Raw genomic sequence first — 21,174 nt, forward strand, 5'->3', positions numbered from 1 at the left:
TCAGGGAGGGGGAGCAGCGCATGGTCAGGGAGGGGAAGCAGCTCATGGTCAGGGAGGGGAAGCAGCGCATGGTCAGGGAGGGGAAGCAGCTCATGGTCAGGGAGGGGGAGCAGCGCATGGTCAAGGAGGGGGAGCAGCGCATGGTCAAGGAGGGGGAGCAGCTCATGGTCAGGGAGGGGGCGCAGCACATGTCAGGGAGGGTGAGCAGTGCATGGTCAGGGAGGGAGAGCAGCGCATGGGCTGGGAGAGGGGGCAGCGCATGGGCTTTCCTGTTTATACTCAAAGGTTTTATTTGCAACGCTATGGAATATGATGGCGATATATAAAGCAATAAGTAATAATTTGATCTCCGTTTGCTCCCCAGAGTTTTATTTCACGGAGAATCCCCTGAACGTCACGTCGTCGCTGGGGAAGGACATCGTGCTGCGCTGCGGTGTGAGCGGCGTGGGGGACATGCCGGACGTGGAGTGGCTGCGGGACGGGGAGCCGTTCCACGTGGCCGACATTAACCAGATCCAGGTGCCCCTGGAGGACGACGGGTGGATGGCGATCAGCGAGCTCAGGTGAGAGCCCCCGGCTGCCACGTACCTGCGCGGGCAAGCGGTGCGACACATAGCGGTCACCGTCCGGGTACTGGAGCGCGTGTTCTGCCCCGCAGCCCCCTCCTCTACTCCCCATACTGTATCTGCCCCTCCATCCTGCCCCGCAGCCCGCTCCTGTACTCACCCCACTCACACAGCTCTCTAACTGCCCCTCCGTCCTGCCCCGCTGCCCCCTCCTGCACTGACCCCGCGTCCGTCTCCCCCCAGTATCCCGTCTCTGCAGCTGTCGGACGGCGGCTCGTATCAGTGCGTGGTCTCCGTGGAAGGCGAGATCATCCTGTCTGACGTGGCCTTTCTGGACCTGGAAGGTAAGCGTGAGAACACGCGTGTAACGGGGGGGGCGTCTCTGTATAGGGGGTACATGCATGTCCTAACGCGTGCCCGCTCTACCCTCGCCAGGTCTGCCGTTCTTCACAGCGGAGCCCCAGGATCTGCACACGTATTCCGACGCCCCCTTCAATCTGAGCTGCGATGCCCACGGCCCCCCGGACCCGGTGCGAGTGATCTGGCTTCAGGACGGGGTCCCGCTAAACTCTCTCCACGATGATCTGGCATTAACCCCCTCCGTGCTGGAAGTCAGAGGTAAGTTAATGTGTGTGTGCCGGGGCCGCTTAGTCCTCCCCAGTTTGGCCTTTGCTGGAGGTGAAGTGCGGAGAGTATACAGGAAAAGCGAATCTCCCTGCGCTGCGCTACTGTATATGCTGTGACATCAGGCTCTGGACACAGAGGTTCTTGTCTAAAGGGGAGTTCTGGGGCCACACGGGGGAGTGGGGTCTGTGGGCAGGGAAGGTCTCCGGTCGGCTCTCCCACGTTTTGTTCCACGTTCGTCTGTTTAGAGCGAAATTCATAATTTCCACTGGAGAGGGGGGAGTACTGGGGGCCCACGGAGCCGGCAGCGGGATGGGGAGGGGGGAGTACTGGGGGCCCACGGAGCCAGCAGCGGGATGGGGAGGGGGGAGTACTGGGGGCCCACGGAGCCGGCAGCGGGATGGGGAGGGGGGAGTACTGGGGGCCCACGGAGCCAGCAGCGGGATGGAGAGGGGGGAGTACTGGGGGCCCACGGAGCCGGCAGCGGGATGGGGAGGGGGGAGTACTGGGGGCCCACGGAGCCAGCAGCGGGATGGGGAGGGGGGAGTACTGGGGGCCCACGGAGCCAGCAGCGGGATGGAGAGGGGGGAGTACTGGGGGCCCACGGAGCCGGCAGCGGGATGGAGAGGGGGGAGTACTGGGGCCCACGGAGCCGGCAGCGGGATGGGGAGGGGGGAGTACTGGGGGCCCACGGAGCCGGCAGCGGAAGGGAGAGAAACAAATGATCTGCGCCGGGGCCCGGCCGGCACCAAAACCTCAACACTCATTGGCCGGATAGGAAGGAAGAGCAACAGCGACATGCTAGGGGGCCGGCCCCTCCTAGGGCCACCGGGAACTGTCATGTTGGAGCGCAGACCCCCTAAACAGGAGAATCCAAGGGACGCGGCACATGCGTGGCGTCTACAGCGGCAGGGCCACCCCACCATGCACACACTACTACCCCATGACACATATACACAGCGTATAGACAGCGCAGACCCCCCCCATCTCTCTCCTCACCGCCCTTTTCTCTTTTAGGTCTCAATAAATCCTCTCTGTTCTCCTGCGAAGCTCACAACGCGAAAGGCGTCACCACCTCCAGAACGGCGGCAATAAAAGGTAACGGGACCCCCGTATTATACAGTGTGGGGGGCCGGACTCTGTATTATACTGTGTGTGGGGGGCCAGACTCTGTATTATACAGTGTGGGGGGGGTCAGACTCTATATTATACAGTGTGGGAGGTCAGACTCTGTATTATACAGTGTGGGGGGTCAGACTCTGTATTATACAGCGTGGGGGGTCAGACTCTGTATTATACAGTGTGGGGGGGTCAGACTCTGTATTATACAGTGTGGGGGTCAGACTCTGTATTATACAGTGTGTGGGGGGGTCGGACTCTGTATTATACAGTGTGGGGGGGCGGACTCTGTATAATACAGTGTGGGGGGTCGGACTCTGTATTATACAGTGTGTGGGGGGCCGGACTCTGTATAATACAGTGTGGGGGGTCGGACTCTGTATTGTACCCTGGGGGGGGTCAGTAAGGTGCAGTATTGCCCGGCTCCCTGTAATCACTGCCACCTGTTTGCCGGTTTCCGTGACGAATCATCCGGAAGATTCCAGCGCGGTGAATGTCGCTGATTCACTCGTTTAGACGCCGACCGGGGTGAGTCAGCAGCAGCCACTCTCACCACTGGCATCCGAGCCCAACGCTCATTAACCCTTTAATCGCCAGCGCCAAGTATGAACCCCCCCTCCGCCGACACCTCCGACATCCCCGGCGTGAAGTCTGGGAAACATCTTATCCTTAAACCCCACATCGGCCTGAAGACGGAGGGCAGGAGGGGCGGATGGGGCAGGAGGGGCAGGAGGGGCGGATGGGGCAGGAGGGGGCACAATGCCCTTTTTGGGAACGTTTTTGTGGCAGATCAGGTTTTGTCAAACTATTAGGGAAAAAATCACATTTATTCGTATAAAAAAATACAAATTTGGACATTATTAGTACTTTTGTAGTTTGTGAATTTTTGCCATTTCACAGAATTTTTTTGGCGATAATTTTACTGAAATGAAAGGATTTGGAGTGAGAAGTCCGGTTTCTGTTTTGGTTTAGTGCAGCGGGTGAGAGGAAGCCTCGTGAGGCGCAGAAATATCTTGCCGAAAATGTCTGATTTCAGCGTTAAAATCACTTTCAAAAATACCAATTTAGAACACAAACACCGATACAAAAGCAGACGGCCGCCGAGGGGGGGGGGCGAGGGGAGGACAAACGCCGCTTTGTTCGGATTCCTTGTAATATCTGACGCCAGCGGCCTCCGAAATCAGCCAACATGCCCAGAAATCCGCGTCAAGTCGCTGCTTGCCCCGATTAACGAACACAACCGATCTCTGTGCGGGGGAGGGGGGTACCTGCCCAGGTGCCCTACGGTGGGGCAGAACGGGCATCAATGTCTGTGCCACTCACTAGAAATACGGAATCCTCCCAGAATATATATATTTCTATTTATTACACTATATTTATTTATTAGGGTTATTAGTAGTGTCATTATGATAATTATTCTATATGATTAGTATTATTGTAATTATTATTATTGTTATTAGTAGTAGTAGTTGTAGTTGTGGTAGTAGTATCATTATGATTATTATTCTATATGATTAGTATTATTGTAATTATTATTATTGTTATTAGTAGTAGTAGTAGTTGTTGTAGTTGTGGTGGTAGTAGTAGTATCATTATGATTATTATTCTATATGATTAGTATTATTGTAATTATTATTATTATTATTAGTAGTAGTAGTTGTAGTTGTGGTAGTAGTATCATTATGATTATTATTCTATATGATTAGTATTATTGTAATTATTATTATTGTTATTAGTAGTAGTAGTAGTAGTTGTAGTTGTGGTAGTAGTAGTAGTATCATTATGATTATTATTCTATATGATTAGTATTATTGTAATTATTGTTATTAGTAGTAGTAGTTGTAGTAGTAGTAGTATCATTATGATTATTATTCTATATGATTAGTATTATTGTAATTATTATTATTGTTATTAGTAGTAGTAGTAGTAGTTGTGGTAGTAGTAGTAGTATCATTATGATTATTATTCTATATGATTAGTATTATTGTAATTATTATTATTGTTATTAGTAGTATTAGTAGTAGTTGTAGTTGTGGTAGTAGTAGTAGTATCATTATGATTATTATTCTATATGATTAGTATTATTGTAATTATTATTATTGTTATTAGTAGTATTAGTAGTAGTTGTAGTTGTGGTAGTAGTAGTAGTATCATTATGATTATTATTCTATATGATTAGTATTATTGTAATTATTATTATAGTTAGTAGTAGTAGTAGTAGTAGTAGTTGTGGTAGTAGTAGTAGTATCATTATGATTATTATTCTATATGATTAGTATTATTGTAATTATTATTATTGTTATTAGTAGTATTAGTAGTAGTTGTAGTTGTGGTAGTAGTAGTAGTATCATTATGATTATTATTCTATATGATTAGTATTATTGTAATTATTATTATTGTTATTAGTAGTATTAGTAGTAGTTGTAGTTGTGGTAGTAGTAGTAGTATCATTATGATTATTATTCTATATGATTAGTATTATTGTAATTATTATCATTGTTAGTAGTAGTAGTAGTTGTAGTTGTGGTAGTAGTAGTAGTATCATTATGATTATTATTCTATATGATTAGTATTATTGTAATTATTATTATAGTTAGTAGTAGTAGTAGTAGTTGGGGTAGTAGTAGTATCATTATGATTATTATTCTACATGTATTAGTATTATTAGCATTATTGTGATTATTATTGTTATTATTATAGTTATTAGTAGTAGTCATAGTTGTTGTAGTACTACTAGTAGTAGTATCATGAATAGTTTTCTATATTATTATTATTGTTATTATTATTATAATTATTATTAGTGTCAATATGATTATTATTCTATATAATTAGTATTATTATAATTATTATTATGTTTATGGTTATTAGTAGTATTAGTTGTAGTATTTTTATTGTTATTCTATTTGTATTATTGTTAGTATTATTATGATTATTATTCTATATGATTAGTATTATTGTAATTATAATAATAATAATAATTAGTAGTAGTATATTTATTATTGTTAGTGTCATGATTATTATTCTATATGATTACTATTGGTATTATTGTAATTATTATTATTATTTTTATTATTATTATTGTTAGTAGTAGTAGTATCATTGTTCAATATTTATTATTATTGATATTATTTTGATCATTATTCTATATGTATTAGCATTATAATATAATAATATTGTTTATTATTATTATTATTATTAATATTTATCATTTAGAATAAAAAGGGCTTTAAACCTGGATTTTTTCTCTTTTCAGTTTTACCCAAAAAGCCGACGGAACTGAAATTATTATCCCGAAGTTCCACGGAGCTGGAGGTGGCGTGGATTCCGGGGAGCAGCGGCGTGTACCCCCTGCGCGTGTGCAGCCTGCAGGTACCCGGCACATACGTGTACAGCGACCGCGTGCTAATCACAGCGACGTGTTTAGGGGCCGGCCCCTCCTAGGGCCCCCCTCCCGGGTACTAATGACAGTGACATGTTTAGGGACCGGCCCCTCCTAGGGCCCCCCCCTCCCGGGTACTAATGACAAATGTTTAGGGGTCAGTGAGTGTCAGCGAGTGGCCGAGTGATCTGCCCCAGCTGTGTGAACTCCGCGGCGTAGCCCGGTAGCTGCGTTTAGTGAGTGGCCCCCCGGGGGGGTATAAAGCAGATGTGTTTGAGACCTTTCCTCGCTCCCTGATATTTAGCCTGTGCTGGAATGTGACGGGATGGAGTGAGCGTGACGGGATGGAGTGAGCGAGCGAGCGTGACTCAGACCCTCGGCTGGCCAAACATTTCTATGCGAGTGAATTCTTTGAGACTGAGTTTCCGTGGCGGTTATTGGAGACGACGGGGGTCCGAGTAATGCCCCAACTTCCCAAGAAACCCCCCCCATTTTAATGAGCGTGGGGCGGTTGTACTGACAGAGGGGGGGGGGTGTTTTGACAGCTGGGATTCACTGCAGTGTAACAGACAGTTACAGAGACATTCACGGGAATTAAGAGACAGGAAGATTACAACGAGAGGATAGAGGGACGCATGGACTAGAGGGAGGTAGATAAGGGGAACAGCCTCCCAGCAGAGGTGGTAGAGGGTAATACAGTGAGGGTATTAAACATGCGCGGGATAGGCATACGGCTCCTGAATCTAAGACGAGACCAATGACTGATTAAGGTTTGAGTCGTTACAGCAGGAGAAACGGACGACTAGACGGGGGCCGGATGGGGGGCCGATCTGCCGTTCTGGGTTTTAATTGTTTTTCACCTCTCTGGTTCTGAAAGGGTTAATAAAAGTGCATATGGCTGAGAAAGCCCCGGCTGCCTCTTGTTGTCGGAATTAACGCTTCCCGTTTTAATTATTGTTCTGTGATGTTGAGGAAGTGAAGAGTATAATTATAGTCATTTTTATTAATACCCCCCCGCCAACAAAAGCCCCCCCATTGTGTCCTCTGTGTGGGCAACAACTGGCAGCCCCTTCCTCCCGCTGTAACGACTCGAACCTTAATCAGGCGTTGGTGTCGTCTTAGATTCAGGAGCCGGATGTCTATCCCACGCATGTTTAATCCCCTCACTGTATTACCCTCTACCACTTCTGCTGGGAGGCTGCTCCACTTATCTACCACTCTCTCAGTAAAGTAAAACTTCCTTCCGTTCCATCTCAGTCTCTGACCCTCTATAGTTAGATTCCGTCCTCCTGTTCTTTCCCCTCTGTCGGCACCCGCGCCCCTCTATATGTTAGGACACGTGTACCACGCGGGGCTCAGTTACAGCACACGTGATATCTTGGCGTCCACGATGTGTTTATTCCACCCCAGGTTCAACTCTTACATCATCCAATGAATTTGAAAACACTGTGTGTTGAAATAGTGCTGTACATGGAGCCCGTGCCGCAGCACACGTGACACGCGTGTATGTATGTAGGCATCAAAAGACGGAAGAATACTTGCTGAGAGCAGCGAGTCAGGAGGAGACCTGCGTGGCTCGCTGATAAAATGACATTGGAGACGGATAAACTATTCAAACAGAACCGGTACCTCATACCTGCCAAGTGTCCCGTTTTAAATAGGACAAATAGAAAGAGGAGCTTGAGGGGGAGGAGAGGGGCATCAAGGGAGGGAAGAGGGGCATCAGGGGGAGGAGAGAGGGGCATCACCATGGGAACTAAGAGGGCAAAACTGGTGGGTGTCCGTTTTCCTGGCGCGTCTGTCTGTAACGTCCCCAGGCGTGGATCCTGCCGGCGCTCTATAACTGAGCGGGATTAGAGCGCCGCGTGCAGACGGGGGTCAGACGTCGCTGTAAGTTTCGCTTCCGTTCCCGGTTGGGTTCCGGTTCCTCATTCAGCGACAAACCGCGGCCCCCAAGTTTCGTTTCTGGACTCGGCGAAGATTTCACAACTTTGGGTTATTGAGGAAATTTTCTGCCGCGGGCAGAAGGAAGGAGAGAGAGAGGGGAAATGAGACCGTCGGGCGCTGTGAGCGTGACCTGCTTTGTTAGTATGTCCGGCGGTGTGAGTGTGACCCGTGGTGTGAGCGTGACCCGTAGTGTTAGCGTGACCCGTGGTGTTAGCGTGACCTGCAGTGTTAGTGTGACCCGCTGTGTTAGGGTGACCGGCGGTGTTAGCGTGTCCTGCGGTGTTAACGTGTCCTGCAGTGTTAGCGTGTCCTGCTGTGTTAGCATGACCCGTGGTGTTAGCGTGACCTGCTTTGTTAGCATGTCCTGCGGTGTTGGCGTGACCAGCAGGCTTAGCGTGACCGGCGGTGTTAGCGTGACCTATGGTGTTAGGGTGACCGGCAGTGTAAGCGTGTCCTGCGGTGTTAACATGACCCGCGCTGTTAGCCTGACCCGCGCCATGCGGAGGGAGGACGAGGGAGCTCCCGTTCTAACGGTTAATGGCGGGTTTCCTGTCTCGTTTGCTTTTAGGCCGCGCTCCCCCCCGCCGCCCTCGGCTCTGCCCCCCACAGCAAGATCTACAACCAGAACGTGAACGTGCCCCCCCACAGTCACGTGATCAGCGGCCTGGCCCCCTACACCGCCTACCGCGTCCGCGCCGCCTGTCTGAGCAGCGAGGGGGTATCGCACTGGACGGACTGGGTGGAAATGACTACCATGGAAGGAGGTATGATGGGGGGGTACGTCGCTGGGCGGGAGAGCTGGGCATTTCACCTCCCAGACTTCACCGAAAACATAGGGCGGAAAAAGCATTTACAGAACAGGAAGTGAATGCTGTCTAGGGCAGGAACCGATATTACCCCAGATACCCCCCCCCCGGTACCACCGGAAGACTACAACAAAACTAACTCACTGCACATGCGCTAAACCTGTCGCTCTCTCCTCTCCCTGCCACTTATTCTCTTCTCCCCGTCACTCTCTCCTCTCCCCGTCACTCACTGTCCCTCTCTCCTCTCCCCGTCACTCACTGTCCCTCTCCCCATCACTCACTGTCCCTCTCTCCTCTCCCCGTCACTCACTGTCTCTCTCTCCTCTCCCCATCACTCACTGTCCCTCTCTCCTCTCCCCGTCACTCACTGTCCCTCTCTCCTCTCCCCGTCACTCACTGTCCCTCTCTCCTCTCCCCGTCACTCACTGTCCCTCTCCCCATCACTCACTGTCCCTCTCTCCCCGTCACTCACTGTCACTCTCTCCTCTCCCTGTCACTCACTGTCCCTCTCTCCTCTCCCTGTCACTCGCTGTCCCTCTCTCCTCTCCCTGTCCCTCGCTGTCCCTTCCTCCTCTCCTCGTCACTCGCTGTCCCTCTCTCTTCTCCCTGTCACTCGCTGTCCCTCTCTCTCAGCTGCTGTCCCTCTTCTGTCTCTCCCAGTTTCTCTTTCGCTGAATGTCTCTTTAGACTCCGTTCCTTTTTCCACCCCATCGGTCTCCCTCTCCCCCTGTGGCTCCTCTCATTGGCCGCAGATTAATTAACACCCAAGACACAAACATGTCTGTCCCGGGCGTCCTGGCAGCGGCGGCGAGCGCTCCGCCCATTCATTCCGTCTTTTGTTTAAATTTGGCTTTAACCAAATACCCCCAGAATTCCCCCAAACCCTGGGAATTCTATAACCATGCAAAAAAAAAAAAAAACTTCTCCAATCCCTGATTGGCTCCAAAACCCCAAATACTGGGGGAAGAAGAAACACCGCACCCCCGATCATACGCGTCCCCCCCCCGGTCCCCCCCCCCGCTGCCGGATGCCATTCCCGGGAAATACCTCACTAACGGAAAAACAGCCTCATCTCAGGAGGTGGGGGTCTTATTCCGCGGCCCCCGTATCCATATCTAAGGAATGCAACCAAAAACACATTCTACAGAAATATTTGAAAACTTAGTCATTTTATCTAAATCAGTGAATTAGATAACGATACATTTTTATTAAATATTTTCCCTTATAATACGGCAGGGAATTTCAGAAAAATGTAAAAAATGTAATAAAATAATAATAATAACAGTAATAATATAAAATCTATTAATTATATAATATTATATAATATATTAAAATATATTATTGCTATTTAATAAAATATGTAAATCAAAAAAAACAATAAATAATGAACCTTAAAATATTAAATATCTAAATGAAATAATACAAATAAAAATATAATATATAAAAATATATAAATAAAACAAAAATAAAACAGTAATATAAATAGTAAGAATAATACTATTACAATAAATAAATAATAATAATAACAGTAATAATATAAAAACTATTAATTATATAATATATAATATATTAAAATATATTATTGCTATTTAATAAAATATATAAATCAAATAAAGCAATAAATATGAACCTTAAAATATTAAATAACTAAATGAAATAATACAAATAAAAATATAATATATAAAAATATATAAATAAAACAAAAATAAAACAGTAATATAAATAGTAAGAATAATAATATTACAATAAATAAATAAAGTAATAAATATGTATCTTAAAATATTAAATCGCTAAATGAAATAATACAAATAAAAAAATAATATATAAAATATATAAATAAAACAAAAATAAAACAGTAATATAAATAGTATGAATTATACTATTACAATAAATAAAGTAATAAATATGAATCTTAAAATATTAAATCGCTAAATGAAATAATACAAATAAAAAATAATATATAAAAATATATAAATAAAACAAAAATAAAACAGTAATATAAATAGTATGAATTATACTATTACAATAAATAAAGTAATAAATATGAATCTTAAAATGTTAAATAACTAAATGAAATAATACAAATAAAAAAATAATATATATAAATAAATATAAAAATAAAACAAAAATAAAACAGTAATATAAATAATAAGAATAATACAATTACAATAAATAAATAAAGTAATAAATATGTATCTTAAAAAATAAATACATAAAATAAAAAAAAAAAATAAACAGCAATATAAATAATAATATTAAAATAAATTTATCAAATTAAGGTAATAAATAGGTTTTCCTGGATTTTCAAACAGATTTTTTGTCTTCTTTGTACAGCGCTGTGGAATATGATGGCGCTATATAAATCAATGAATATACATTATTATTATTATTATTATCATTATTATCATTATTATTATCATTATTATTATTGTTATTATTATCATTATTATTATTATTATCATTATTATCATTATTAATATTATTATCATTATTATTATTATCATTATTATTATCATTATTATTATTATTGTCATTATTATTATTATTATCATTATTATTATCATTATTATTATCATTATCATTATTATTATTAATATTATTGTCATTATTATTATTATTAATATTATTATCATTATTATTATCATTATTATTATTATTATTATTAATATGTCTCTATCCGCCGGCAGTTCCCTCCGGACCTCCTGAAAATGTGACGGCGATCCGAAACGGCACGATGACGACCGTGATGTGGGGGGGGCCGAGAGCTCCGCTAAACGGGGTGCTAAGAGGGTACAAGCTGGCGTATCAGACCAAGGAGACAGCAGAGGTGATGTACCCTGCGCTGTACGGGCCCCGCGGGGTGAGGCCGGTGCTGCGCACGTCCGCCCCGAGCTCACGGTTGGGTGTTCTCCGCAGGTGGTGGTGGACGCCGGTCTGAATAATGAATTAACCCTCGAGATGCTTCATCCGGTGGATAACCTGACGGTGAAGGTGGCCGCGTACACGACGGCCGGGGACGGGCCCTGGAGTGACCCCGTGATTGAATCGCTCAGGAATTACGGTACCGACATCTCGCCCTCTATCTGCTCGAGAGAAACCTCAACGGCCTCCCTCTAACCATAACTCTCTGCTTTTATATTTAGATGGATCCTCCCTATTTCCTTCTCAAGGTAAGGAAAGGGGCAGACCGTGGCGCCCGGCAGTGGGAGGGGCAGATTCCGTGTACCATATCTCCCTTCTGTCTATCGCCCCGCAGTGGGAGGGGCAGACTCCATCTCCCATAGCTGCCTTCTGTTTATCGCCCAGCAGTGGGAGGGGCAGACTCCATCTCCCATAGCTGCCTTCTGTCTATCGCCCCACAGTGGGAGGGGCAGACTCCATGTCCCATAGCACCCTTCTGTCTATCGCCCGTCAGTGGGAGGGGCAGACTCCATGTCCCATAGCACCCTTCTATCTGTTGCCCGTCAGTGGGAGGGGCAGAGTTTGCGTCCGTAGCCCCCTTCTTGTCTCGGGCGTCTCCACACCGCGTTTTATGTTCTGTCTTCTCAGCCGTCAGAGAGAATTACGCTCCCGTGTTTTCGTGGCATTGGTGGTACGTGTTTTTGGCGATCGGCGCGGCGTCTTTGGGAGCCGTATTCGCCGCCGTCTTCCTGGCCCGCCGGAGGAAGAAGGAGACGCGTTACGGGTGAGTGCTGAGCCTCTTCGGTGGGAGGAGAGCCGAGTCGCGGGAGGATCGAGACGTCTGACGATCTTCCATTTATGATCTTAGGGAAGCTTTCGAGCCGAGCGTGGAGCAGGGAGAGCTCGTCGTCCGTTACCGAGTGAAGAAATCGTACAGCCGCAGGACCACAGAGGCCACGTGTAAGCGGTCCCCGATATCTCTGCCCCCCAAAACATGACACCGAGGGTGCCAACAGCCTCACCATTCCGCGTCATCTCCAGACGTTCCACTCTCCAGCGGCAGAAGCCCCAACATTCCCATTTATCGAGCATCTTTCTTCAATCCTCCTTAATTCTATCGCGTCCCTCGCTGTCCGCTTGTCTGTGGGATAATATATAATATCATATATATTCGTCTGTCTATTAGACAGTCGAGGTCGCTGGGGTCATCACCAAATGTCCAAGGCTGAAAGCTGAGGTGACTTGTGAGGAACCAACTGGGTCGGCGGACATCGACCAAAAATCTCTAAATTGAACTTGGTTGTCTCGCCAAATGGGCCACCAAGTCAACTCAACCGGTCAACGACAACTCAGCAGGAGACTTTCAATGTCCGCTTGGGTTACTGAGCTTCGAGTAATTCTGGCCGTGATATCTCTGTAACCCGGGTGACAAAGTGAACAGACCTGGACATTCACGGGAACAGCCAATCAGGAAACAGGCTTAGGCGTAATGTAAGGAGGTTTTAGGTTACTGAGAGGCTGGTGGGTAAGCGGAACAGCCTCCCAGCAGAAGTGGTAGAGGGTAATACAGTGAGGGGATTAAACATGCATGGGATAGACATACGGCTCCTGAATCTAAGACGAGACCAACGACTGATTAAGGTTTGAGTCTTTACAATCATCGGACCAGAGGGGCCAAATGGGGGCCAATCTGCTGGCCAAAATGTGATCCCCGTCTTTCCTGATGGGGGGACCGGGGGATGGGGGGAGATGGGGGGGGCAGGACAGATGCTGGGAGGGTCCAGAAGCGATCATTTTCTGTTTTCTTCACTTTGGCCAAACTCCAGGAAAATCCTGCTCATGTTCAGAGATTTTCCCCGTGGAACGTGGGATCCAAAGCATGACGTCTCCCACATGCGGCCCCTCCAGTCTGCCTCCACCCTGTGACAGCATCCACAGGGCCGTCTGCTGACGTCTGCGGGGTGTTCAGGGGCCGGGAGGGAGCCTTGGGCCAAACCGTAACCAGCGGGGTCCCGGCCAACAAATAAAACCACCTCTACTGGGCAGCTCTCCCTGAATGCTGTGCTTTCTGACGAGCTTTTCCCCCGTGTTAAATGTCTTCATCCGTGTGATTGGGCAGACGCTCAGATTAACCATTTCTTCCCCAACAGTAAACCGCCTGGGCATCAGCAATGACCTGAAGGAGAAGCTCCGGGACGTCATGGTGGATCGGCACAAGCTGGCCCTGGGGAAGACGCTGGGGGAAGGTGGGTCTGCGGTGCCGGGGACCGAAATAAGAGAGACACCCGCGGGGTAACAGGGCCCAACTCAGCAATCCCGTCCGATGACCGCGTCTGGCAGTCTCTGAGACCGCACGGCAAAATTCACACTGAGACTCAGACTACAGACTGCTTTATACAGAGCGAGAGTGCCTTACGGTAACATAGACTGCTTTATACAGAGAGAGAGTGCCGTACAGTAACATAGACTGCTTTATACAGAGCGAGAGTGCCCTACGGTAACAGAGACTGCTTTATACAGAGCGAGAGTGCCGTACAGTAACATAGACTGCTTTATACAGAGAGAGAGTGCCGTACAGTGACAGAGACTGCTTTATACAGAGCGAGAGTGCCGTACAGTAACATAGACTGCTTTATACAGAGCGAGAGTGCCCTACAGTAACAGAGACTGCTTTATACAGAGCGAGAGTGCCGTACAGTAAGCGAGACTGCTTTATACAGAGCGAGAGTGCCTTACGGTAACATAGACTGCTTTATACAGAGAGAGAGTGCCGTACAGTGACATAGACTGCTTTATACAGAGCGAGAGTGCCATACGGTAACATAGACTGCTTTATACAGAGCGAGAGTGCCGTACAGTAACATAGACTGCTTTATACAGAGAGAGAGTGCCGTACAGTGACAGAGACTGCTTTATACAGAGAGAGAGTGCCGTACAGTGACAGAGACTGCTTTATACAGAGCGAGAGTGCCCTACAGTAAGCGAGGCTGCTTTATACAGAGCGAGAGTGCCGTACAGTAACATAGACTGCTTTATACAGAGCGAGAGTGCCGTACAGTAACATAGACTGCTTTATACAGAGCGAGAGTGCCCTACGGTAACAGAGACTGCTTTATACAGAGCGAGAGTGCCGTACAGTAACATAGACTGCTTTATACAGAGCGAGAGTGCCCTACGGTAACATAGACTGCTTTATACAGAGCGAGAGTGCCGTACAGTAACATAGACTGCTTTATACAGAGCGAGAGTGCCGTACAGTAACATAGACTGCTTTATACAGAGCGAGAGTGCCCTACGGTAACAGAGACTGCTTTATACAGAGCGAGAGTGCCCTACAGTAACATAGACTGCTTTATACAGAGCGAGAGTGCCCTACGGTAACATAGACTGCTTTATACAGAGCGAGAGTGCCGTACAGTAACATAGACTGCTTTATACAGAGCGAGAGTGCCCTACAGTAAGCGAGGCTGCTTTATACAGAGCAAGAGTGCCCTACGGTAACATAGACTGCTTTATACAGAGCGAGAGTGCCGTACAGTAACATAGACTGCTTTATACAGAGCGAGAGTGCTGTACGGTAACAGAGACTGCTTTATACAGAGCGAGAGTGCCGTACAGTAAGCGAGACTGCTTTATGCAGAGCGAGAGTGCCCTACGGTAACATAGACTGCTTTATACATAGAGAGAGTGCCCTACGGTAACATAGACTGCTTTATACAGAGCGAGAGTGCCGTACAGTAAGCGAGACTGCTTTATACAGAGCGAGAGTGCCTTACGGTAACATAGACTGCTTTATACAGAGCGAGAGTGCCGTACAGTAAGCGAGACTGCTTTATACAGAGCAAGAGTGCCCTACAGTAACAGAGACTGCTTTATACAGAGCGAGAGTGCCCTACGGTAACAGAGACTGCTTTATACAGAGCGAGAGTGCCCTACGGTAACAGAGACTGCTTTATACAGAGCGAGAGTGCCATACAGTGACAGAGACTGCTTTATACAGAGCGAGAGTGCCGTACAGTAAGCGAGACTGCTTTATACAGAGCGAGAGTGCCCTACGGTAACAGAGACTGCTTTATACAGAGCGAGAGTGCCGTACAGTAACATAGACTGCTTTATACAGAGCGAGAGTGCCCTACGGTAACATAGACTGCTTTATACAGAGCGAGAGTGCCGTACAGTGACAGAGACTGCTTTATACAGAGCGAGAGTGCCGTACAGTAACAGAGACTGCTTTATACAGAGCGAGAGTGCCGTACAGTAACATAGACTGCTTTATACAGAGCGAGAGTGCCGTACAGTAACATAGACTGCTTTATACAGAGCGAGAGTGCCGTACAGTAAGCGAGACAGCTTTATGCAGAGCGGAGATGTCTCGTGTGTGGGATCTGTCACGTGATACACAGACAGCCGAGTCTCGCAGAACCCACTTCCTCTGCGCTCTCATCCCACACGGTCTGGAAAAGCCATCGGAAGTGGCCCTGGAAGTGGCCCTCGCTGATCGCTTCCTCGCCTCCCCCGGGAGCCACATCTGGAGCCTCATTAACCCTCGCTGCCCGTTATTAACCCCTGAGCTCCCAGACTGCAGTGTGATGGCATCAGGCTTTGGGATGTGTTTTAGGGATTTGGGGTCCCTCTGTTACCCCCGGGGGGTATATTGCCGGGGGGGGGGGCACGCGCTGTGATAACGAGACTCCTCTTACCCCGCAGGAGAGTTCGGCTCAGTCATGGAGGGGCAATTAAACCAAGACGACTACATCCTCAAAGTGGCCGTGAAGACTATGAAGAGTAAGAGATGTTCCAAGTCACCCAATAGTAAAGCCCCTTCTGTCACCCCGCGGTGGGAGGGGCTGACTCCCTGTCCCATCGCTCCCTTCTGTCTGTGTTGTCCCGCAGTGGGAGGGGCAGAGTCCCGACCTATAGCTTTCTTTCTGTCTGTGTCGCCCCGCAGTGGGAGGGGCAAAGTCTCGACCTATAGCTTTCTTTCTGTCTGTGTCGCCCCGCAGTGGGAGGGGCAGAGTCCTGACCTATAGCTCCCCCGTCTGAGGTAATCAGTAGGTGACCCGTTTTGTCGCTGCTCTCTCCCAGTCGCTATCTGCACCCGCAGCGAGATGGAGGATTTCCTGAGCGAGGCGGTCTGTATGAAGGAGTTTGATCATCCGAACGTCATGCGCCTGATCGGTGAGGAGCGAATCCATTTACCACACAGTAACACACGCTAACACCGCACGGCAACACACACGCTAACACCGCACGGCAACACCACACAGTAACACACACGCTAACACCACACGGCAACACCACACGGCAACACCATACAGTAACACACACGCTAACACCACACGGCAACACACACGCTAACACCACACGGCAACACACACGCTAACACCACACGGTAACACACACGCTAACACCACATGCTTACATACATATATACACTACATACACACACTCTCACTCCTGTGTTCACTGCGGCCCAGGCTCTGTGTGTGGCGCTGCTGCCCTGATACCCCTGGGGGGGGTGTAACGAGCGTTAGGTGACCCCGCTGTGCGCCTCGGGTCCGTCTCGATTCAGCGATATGATAGACACCTTGTCACTGCTCCTGGGGTCCATGAAACCTCACCCCCCCGTACGCCAGGCGCTCCGGGATCGGGGCGGGACTGCCCAGGGGTCCCAGGAAATAGTTAAACCGCAAATTAGAAAGGGAGCGCAGAGGGAAATCGGGAGGCCGCCGTCCGCAGGGCCGTGAAATCGCACAAATCACAGAGATAAACATGGGAACCCACCCAAACATGCAGCCCACCCAAACATGGAGCCCACCCAAACATGCAGCCCACCCAAACATGGAGCCCACCAAAACATGGAGCTCACCCAAACATGGAGCTCACCCAAACATGGAGCCCACCCAAACATGCAGCCCACCCCTGTGTGTTACTGAAAGGGTTTAAAAGGACCCCGCAGCCTGCACTGGTATTCCTTACTCTGCTGCCACCCGGTGGCTGAACCTTAGAACAACATCAAGAGCAAAACATGTTTTATCTATAATATCATTATTATTATTATTATTATTATTATATTATTAATAAAGTAATAATAATAGTAATATATTTTGCTAATACATCACCAACTGACAGACTAAGACAAAGCGTTACATGAGTTAGAGGCCTCGGCTCGTGAGGTTACGCTCTAGTTGTGTATTTTCTGCGGGCGGTAGATAATCCGTAACGTAGAGCGGTGCCGAGTAACACAATTCTAATAGCTTGCTTACTTTATGATAGGGTTAAAAAGTCATATGGCGGCACGGCCCCTTATCCCGACCCTGTGGCCCTCTTGGCCCTTTTCACCCCCCCTGTACAGTCTGTCCCCCCTTCCTTAGTCCTTTGCTGCTAACGAGCTCTGAATCCATAACCATCTGATTTTGGGCGCGTCGGGATTACATCACCGTACTTATTGAGCTATTACATCATCAGCCCAGCTTTATATCTCCATTAACCCTTTGGACGGCGAATCCTTGCATTGGGAGGGAAAGACTCATAAATGTCATTTTAACCCTTAAAACTAACCGACCCCGCGTGTCCTTCTCTGTACTCACCGTCCTTCTCCGTGATCTAGGCGTGTGTCTGCAGAACTCAGAGAACGAGGGATACCCGTCACCCGTGGTTATTTTGCCGTTTATGAAACACGGAGACCTCCACAGCTTCCTGTTATATTCACGTCTTGGAGAAATCCCCGTGGTACGTACCACCTGCGGCCCCGTCATGCCCTGCCCCAGGGTTGGCCGTGCTCAGAGGGGTTAATAATGGTTCAGTAATAACATTAAACTGTCCTGTCATAGCGGGGCTCGTCCAGAAACACTTCCCTAGTCCTGCTATGGAAGCTTCAAAGGTTCTAGAGATATCAGTGCTAGAGGTTCTAGATTGTGTAGACCCTTAGCTGCTGGGTACCCAGGTTCCTGACTTGTTCCTGCAGCTTCAGTTCTTGGGTAGAGCAACCTGTCCCGCCCTAGAGACGTCAATATTAAATACTATATCCTATCCGAGAGGTTTCAGGCCGATAGACAGATCAGGTCCTCTCCGCCGGTTGCGTGGTTAGCGGTGGGATGTCCGCACCGGCCATTTATCTCTCACGTCTCGTCTCTCCGTCACCAGTTCCTCCCGACGCAGACGCTGGTGAAGTTCATGGCAGATATCGCCAGCGGCATGGAATATCTGAGCTGCAAGAACTTCATCCATCGAGACCTGGCGGCCAGGAACTGCATGTGAGACATTATTACCCCCCCATTCTGCCCCGTCCCAACCTTATCCCACCCCATCCCTGAAATACACCCATGCCACAGCCCTGCTTTTCTTAAGACATCTTCATCTTTGTGTCCTCCATTTGTCTCTCACCAACCCTCACCTCGTCTACCCTTTTCCACCGATTCTTTTACTGCCCCCGTGACACCCATGTCCTCCTCTCCAAACAGGTAACCCTCAGAGCCGTTCTCCTTTCTTCGCTTCTTCAATCCTCCAGTCCCTCACTACCTCGTTCCTAGACCTCTTCTTCATGTTTGTCCTCTCGTCTCTCTCCTGCCATGGTTGGATTTCTCCAACAATCTCCTGGTTCCCCTCATTGGTCTCACCGTTTCTCCAAGGACGCTTCGCTCTGCACCAACCCCCCCCCGCCCCAACTGCTTGCCGCGGTCTCTCACCTGATAATTGCCCCACCAGGTTGAACGAAAACATGAACGTTTGTGTGGCGGATTTTGGGCTGTCCAAAAAGATCTACAACGGAGATTACTATCGCCAAGGTCGCATTGCCAAGATGCCGGTCAAGTGGATAGCAATAGAGAGCCTGGCTGACAGGGTCTACACCACAAAGAGTGATGTGGTGGGTATAATGGCGATGTTTCATGGGTTAATGGGACAGTCTTGTGTAAAGAGACACAGTGACTGAGACACGTTTGATGGGATACGAGAGAGCGCCATGCTTTTTTTTTATTAACCTGTTCTTTTCCTTTAGTGGTCCTTTGGTGTCACCATGTGGGAGATTGCAACGCGTGGACAGACGCCGTACCCTGGGGTGGAAAACAGTGAAATCTACGATTACTTGAGACAGGGGAACCGACTCAAACAACCTCCGGACTGTCTGGACGGACTGTGAGTCTGAACTTTTTTTTTCCCTTGGATGGGGGGGAAATATATTGAGGTCTAAATTACTACAAAAAAGAATGTGACGGCGTTAAAACAGAATTTCATGTCTCCTGACCTCTAGGTACGAGCTGATGTCCAGCTGCTGGCAACTGAATTCCAAGGAAAGACCAACTTTTGAGACGCTCTACCTGGAACTGGAGAAGATCCTCAAGAACCTTCCTCCTGCCAAGGACCCCGACGAGATACTTTATGTGAACATGGAAGATCCCAATTTTCTGTCCTCCGATGACGATGGTGAACTGGGAGCAGTAGGAGGTCTGGATGCCAAGGACCTCGGTGATGACCTCTTCTTGAAGACCAGTTCGGTCACTGCTGAGGTCCACCACTCGGAGAATTCGAATCGGTACGTCATGTGTCCGGCACACGAGACCACCAGGCTCTTGAGGGTATCTGTATCCATGGAGCACCCACCATACACCTCTGCCGTGGAGGAAGGGACTTTGGAAGAGGTGACGGCCATCCCAAGGATCTGAACCATAATCAGAAGCCACTCGGTGCAATAGAAGTCAATGTCTACTTTTTTTTAACACGGTTCTCATGAAGAATGTCTGGTTTTCTAGAATTCTCCTCCGTCTACCTAACCATTCATGGTCCATCCAAAGGCATTACGGTCTCACCGCTGGCCTTCACAACGTCTCTTTCCTTTCAATTCTTTGAAGATGTGTCTCATCGTCAAACGAGACGTGTGACCAAAATCCACACCACCATCCCGTCGTTGGTGACCCCCCCTTGTGATAAAGCCATACTAGAAGATGCAGATGGTACAGATATCGCGAAACGTCATTTCATTTTGATGACCTTTTAAGAACATTCCGATTTGGGGTATTTGTGGCCAAAAATACCTGAAAATTCAGCACAAGGAGCTCTGATGCAGGATTCCGCGCGTTAAAAGTGACTTCTTTGTTCACTGTCACTATTACCACCAGTATTATCTTCTAATAACCCCCACGGGGGGGGGGGGGCTCACTGTTGCACTATTATATTTCCTTTTTGCATTCCAGAATGATTTACTGGGGCGTGAAAAGCTGCGTGGTATAAAAAAAGCTCCTTTCTGTCTGTGTCGCCCCGCAGTGGGAGGGGCAGACTCCACATCCCATATCTCCCCTCTGTCTGTGTCGCCCCGCAGTGGGAGGGGCAGACTCCACATCCCATATCTCCCCTCTGTCTGTGTCGCCCCGCAGTGGGAGGGGCAGACTCCACATCCCATATCTCCTCCCTGTGTCGCCCCGCAGTGGGAGGGGCAGACTGTGGTTCCGGTTTTTCTTTCTCCGACAGCCCCCCGAGCAGCCTGGACGCCAGCTAGATGACACTGCCATTAGCCACCTCTCTGTACCTCGTGCCACGTGACCCCCCAGCTCTTCCCTGTGATTAGTGTGCGGGGGTCTCCTGCGGACTCCTCGCTGCCCCCTTTTTATTTACCCCCTCTGTGGTTTTCTGTAATTACCTTCTTGTGTATCAATCACTGAAATGTCATTCCGACCCAACAAGCTGCGCTCTGCAGTGATATCGAGTATCTGTGCTTATAGCTTGTGTCCGGGGGCCTGCTGAGGTCTCGCTGGGGAGATACAGAGGGCTCCTCGTAATGTCGCACTTCACGCTCTCACACTCCCACTCAAGTGGGGGGCAAAATAAGGTACAAACT

General features: G+C 48.1%; 1 protein-coding gene across 1 annotated transcript in view; it reads left to right on the top strand.

The window, feature by feature from the left end:
• Positions 1–20,144, top strand: part of AXL (AXL receptor tyrosine kinase) — a 34,436-nt gene extending 14,292 nt beyond the window's left edge. Inside the window, exons 2-20 of the mRNA XM_053472353.1 lie at positions 365–563; positions 810–910; positions 1,002–1,184; positions 2,208–2,288; positions 5,563–5,678; positions 8,204–8,399; positions 11,129–11,268; positions 11,358–11,502; positions 11,585–11,611; positions 11,991–12,126; positions 12,211–12,302; positions 13,493–13,588; positions 16,050–16,127; positions 16,428–16,520; positions 17,953–18,074; positions 18,489–18,598; positions 19,050–19,209; positions 19,342–19,478; positions 19,594–20,144. Of these exons, the coding sequence (XP_053328328.1) occupies positions 365–563; positions 810–910; positions 1,002–1,184; positions 2,208–2,288; positions 5,563–5,678; positions 8,204–8,399; positions 11,129–11,268; positions 11,358–11,502; positions 11,585–11,611; positions 11,991–12,126; positions 12,211–12,302; positions 13,493–13,588; positions 16,050–16,127; positions 16,428–16,520; positions 17,953–18,074; positions 18,489–18,598; positions 19,050–19,209; positions 19,342–19,478; positions 19,594–20,005 (2,624 nt within the window). The 3' untranslated portion in view covers positions 20,006–20,144. The remainder of the gene's footprint in view (positions 1–364; positions 564–809; positions 911–1,001; positions 1,185–2,207; positions 2,289–5,562; positions 5,679–8,203; positions 8,400–11,128; positions 11,269–11,357; positions 11,503–11,584; positions 11,612–11,990; positions 12,127–12,210; positions 12,303–13,492; positions 13,589–16,049; positions 16,128–16,427; positions 16,521–17,952; positions 18,075–18,488; positions 18,599–19,049; positions 19,210–19,341; positions 19,479–19,593) is intronic.
• Positions 20,145–21,174: the final 1,030 nt, after the last annotated feature.

Source organism: Spea bombifrons, chromosome 8 (genome assembly GCF_027358695.1).
Source record: "Spea bombifrons isolate aSpeBom1 chromosome 8, aSpeBom1.2.pri, whole genome shotgun sequence".
NCBI lineage: Eukaryota > Metazoa > Chordata > Amphibia > Anura > Pelobatidae > Spea > Spea bombifrons.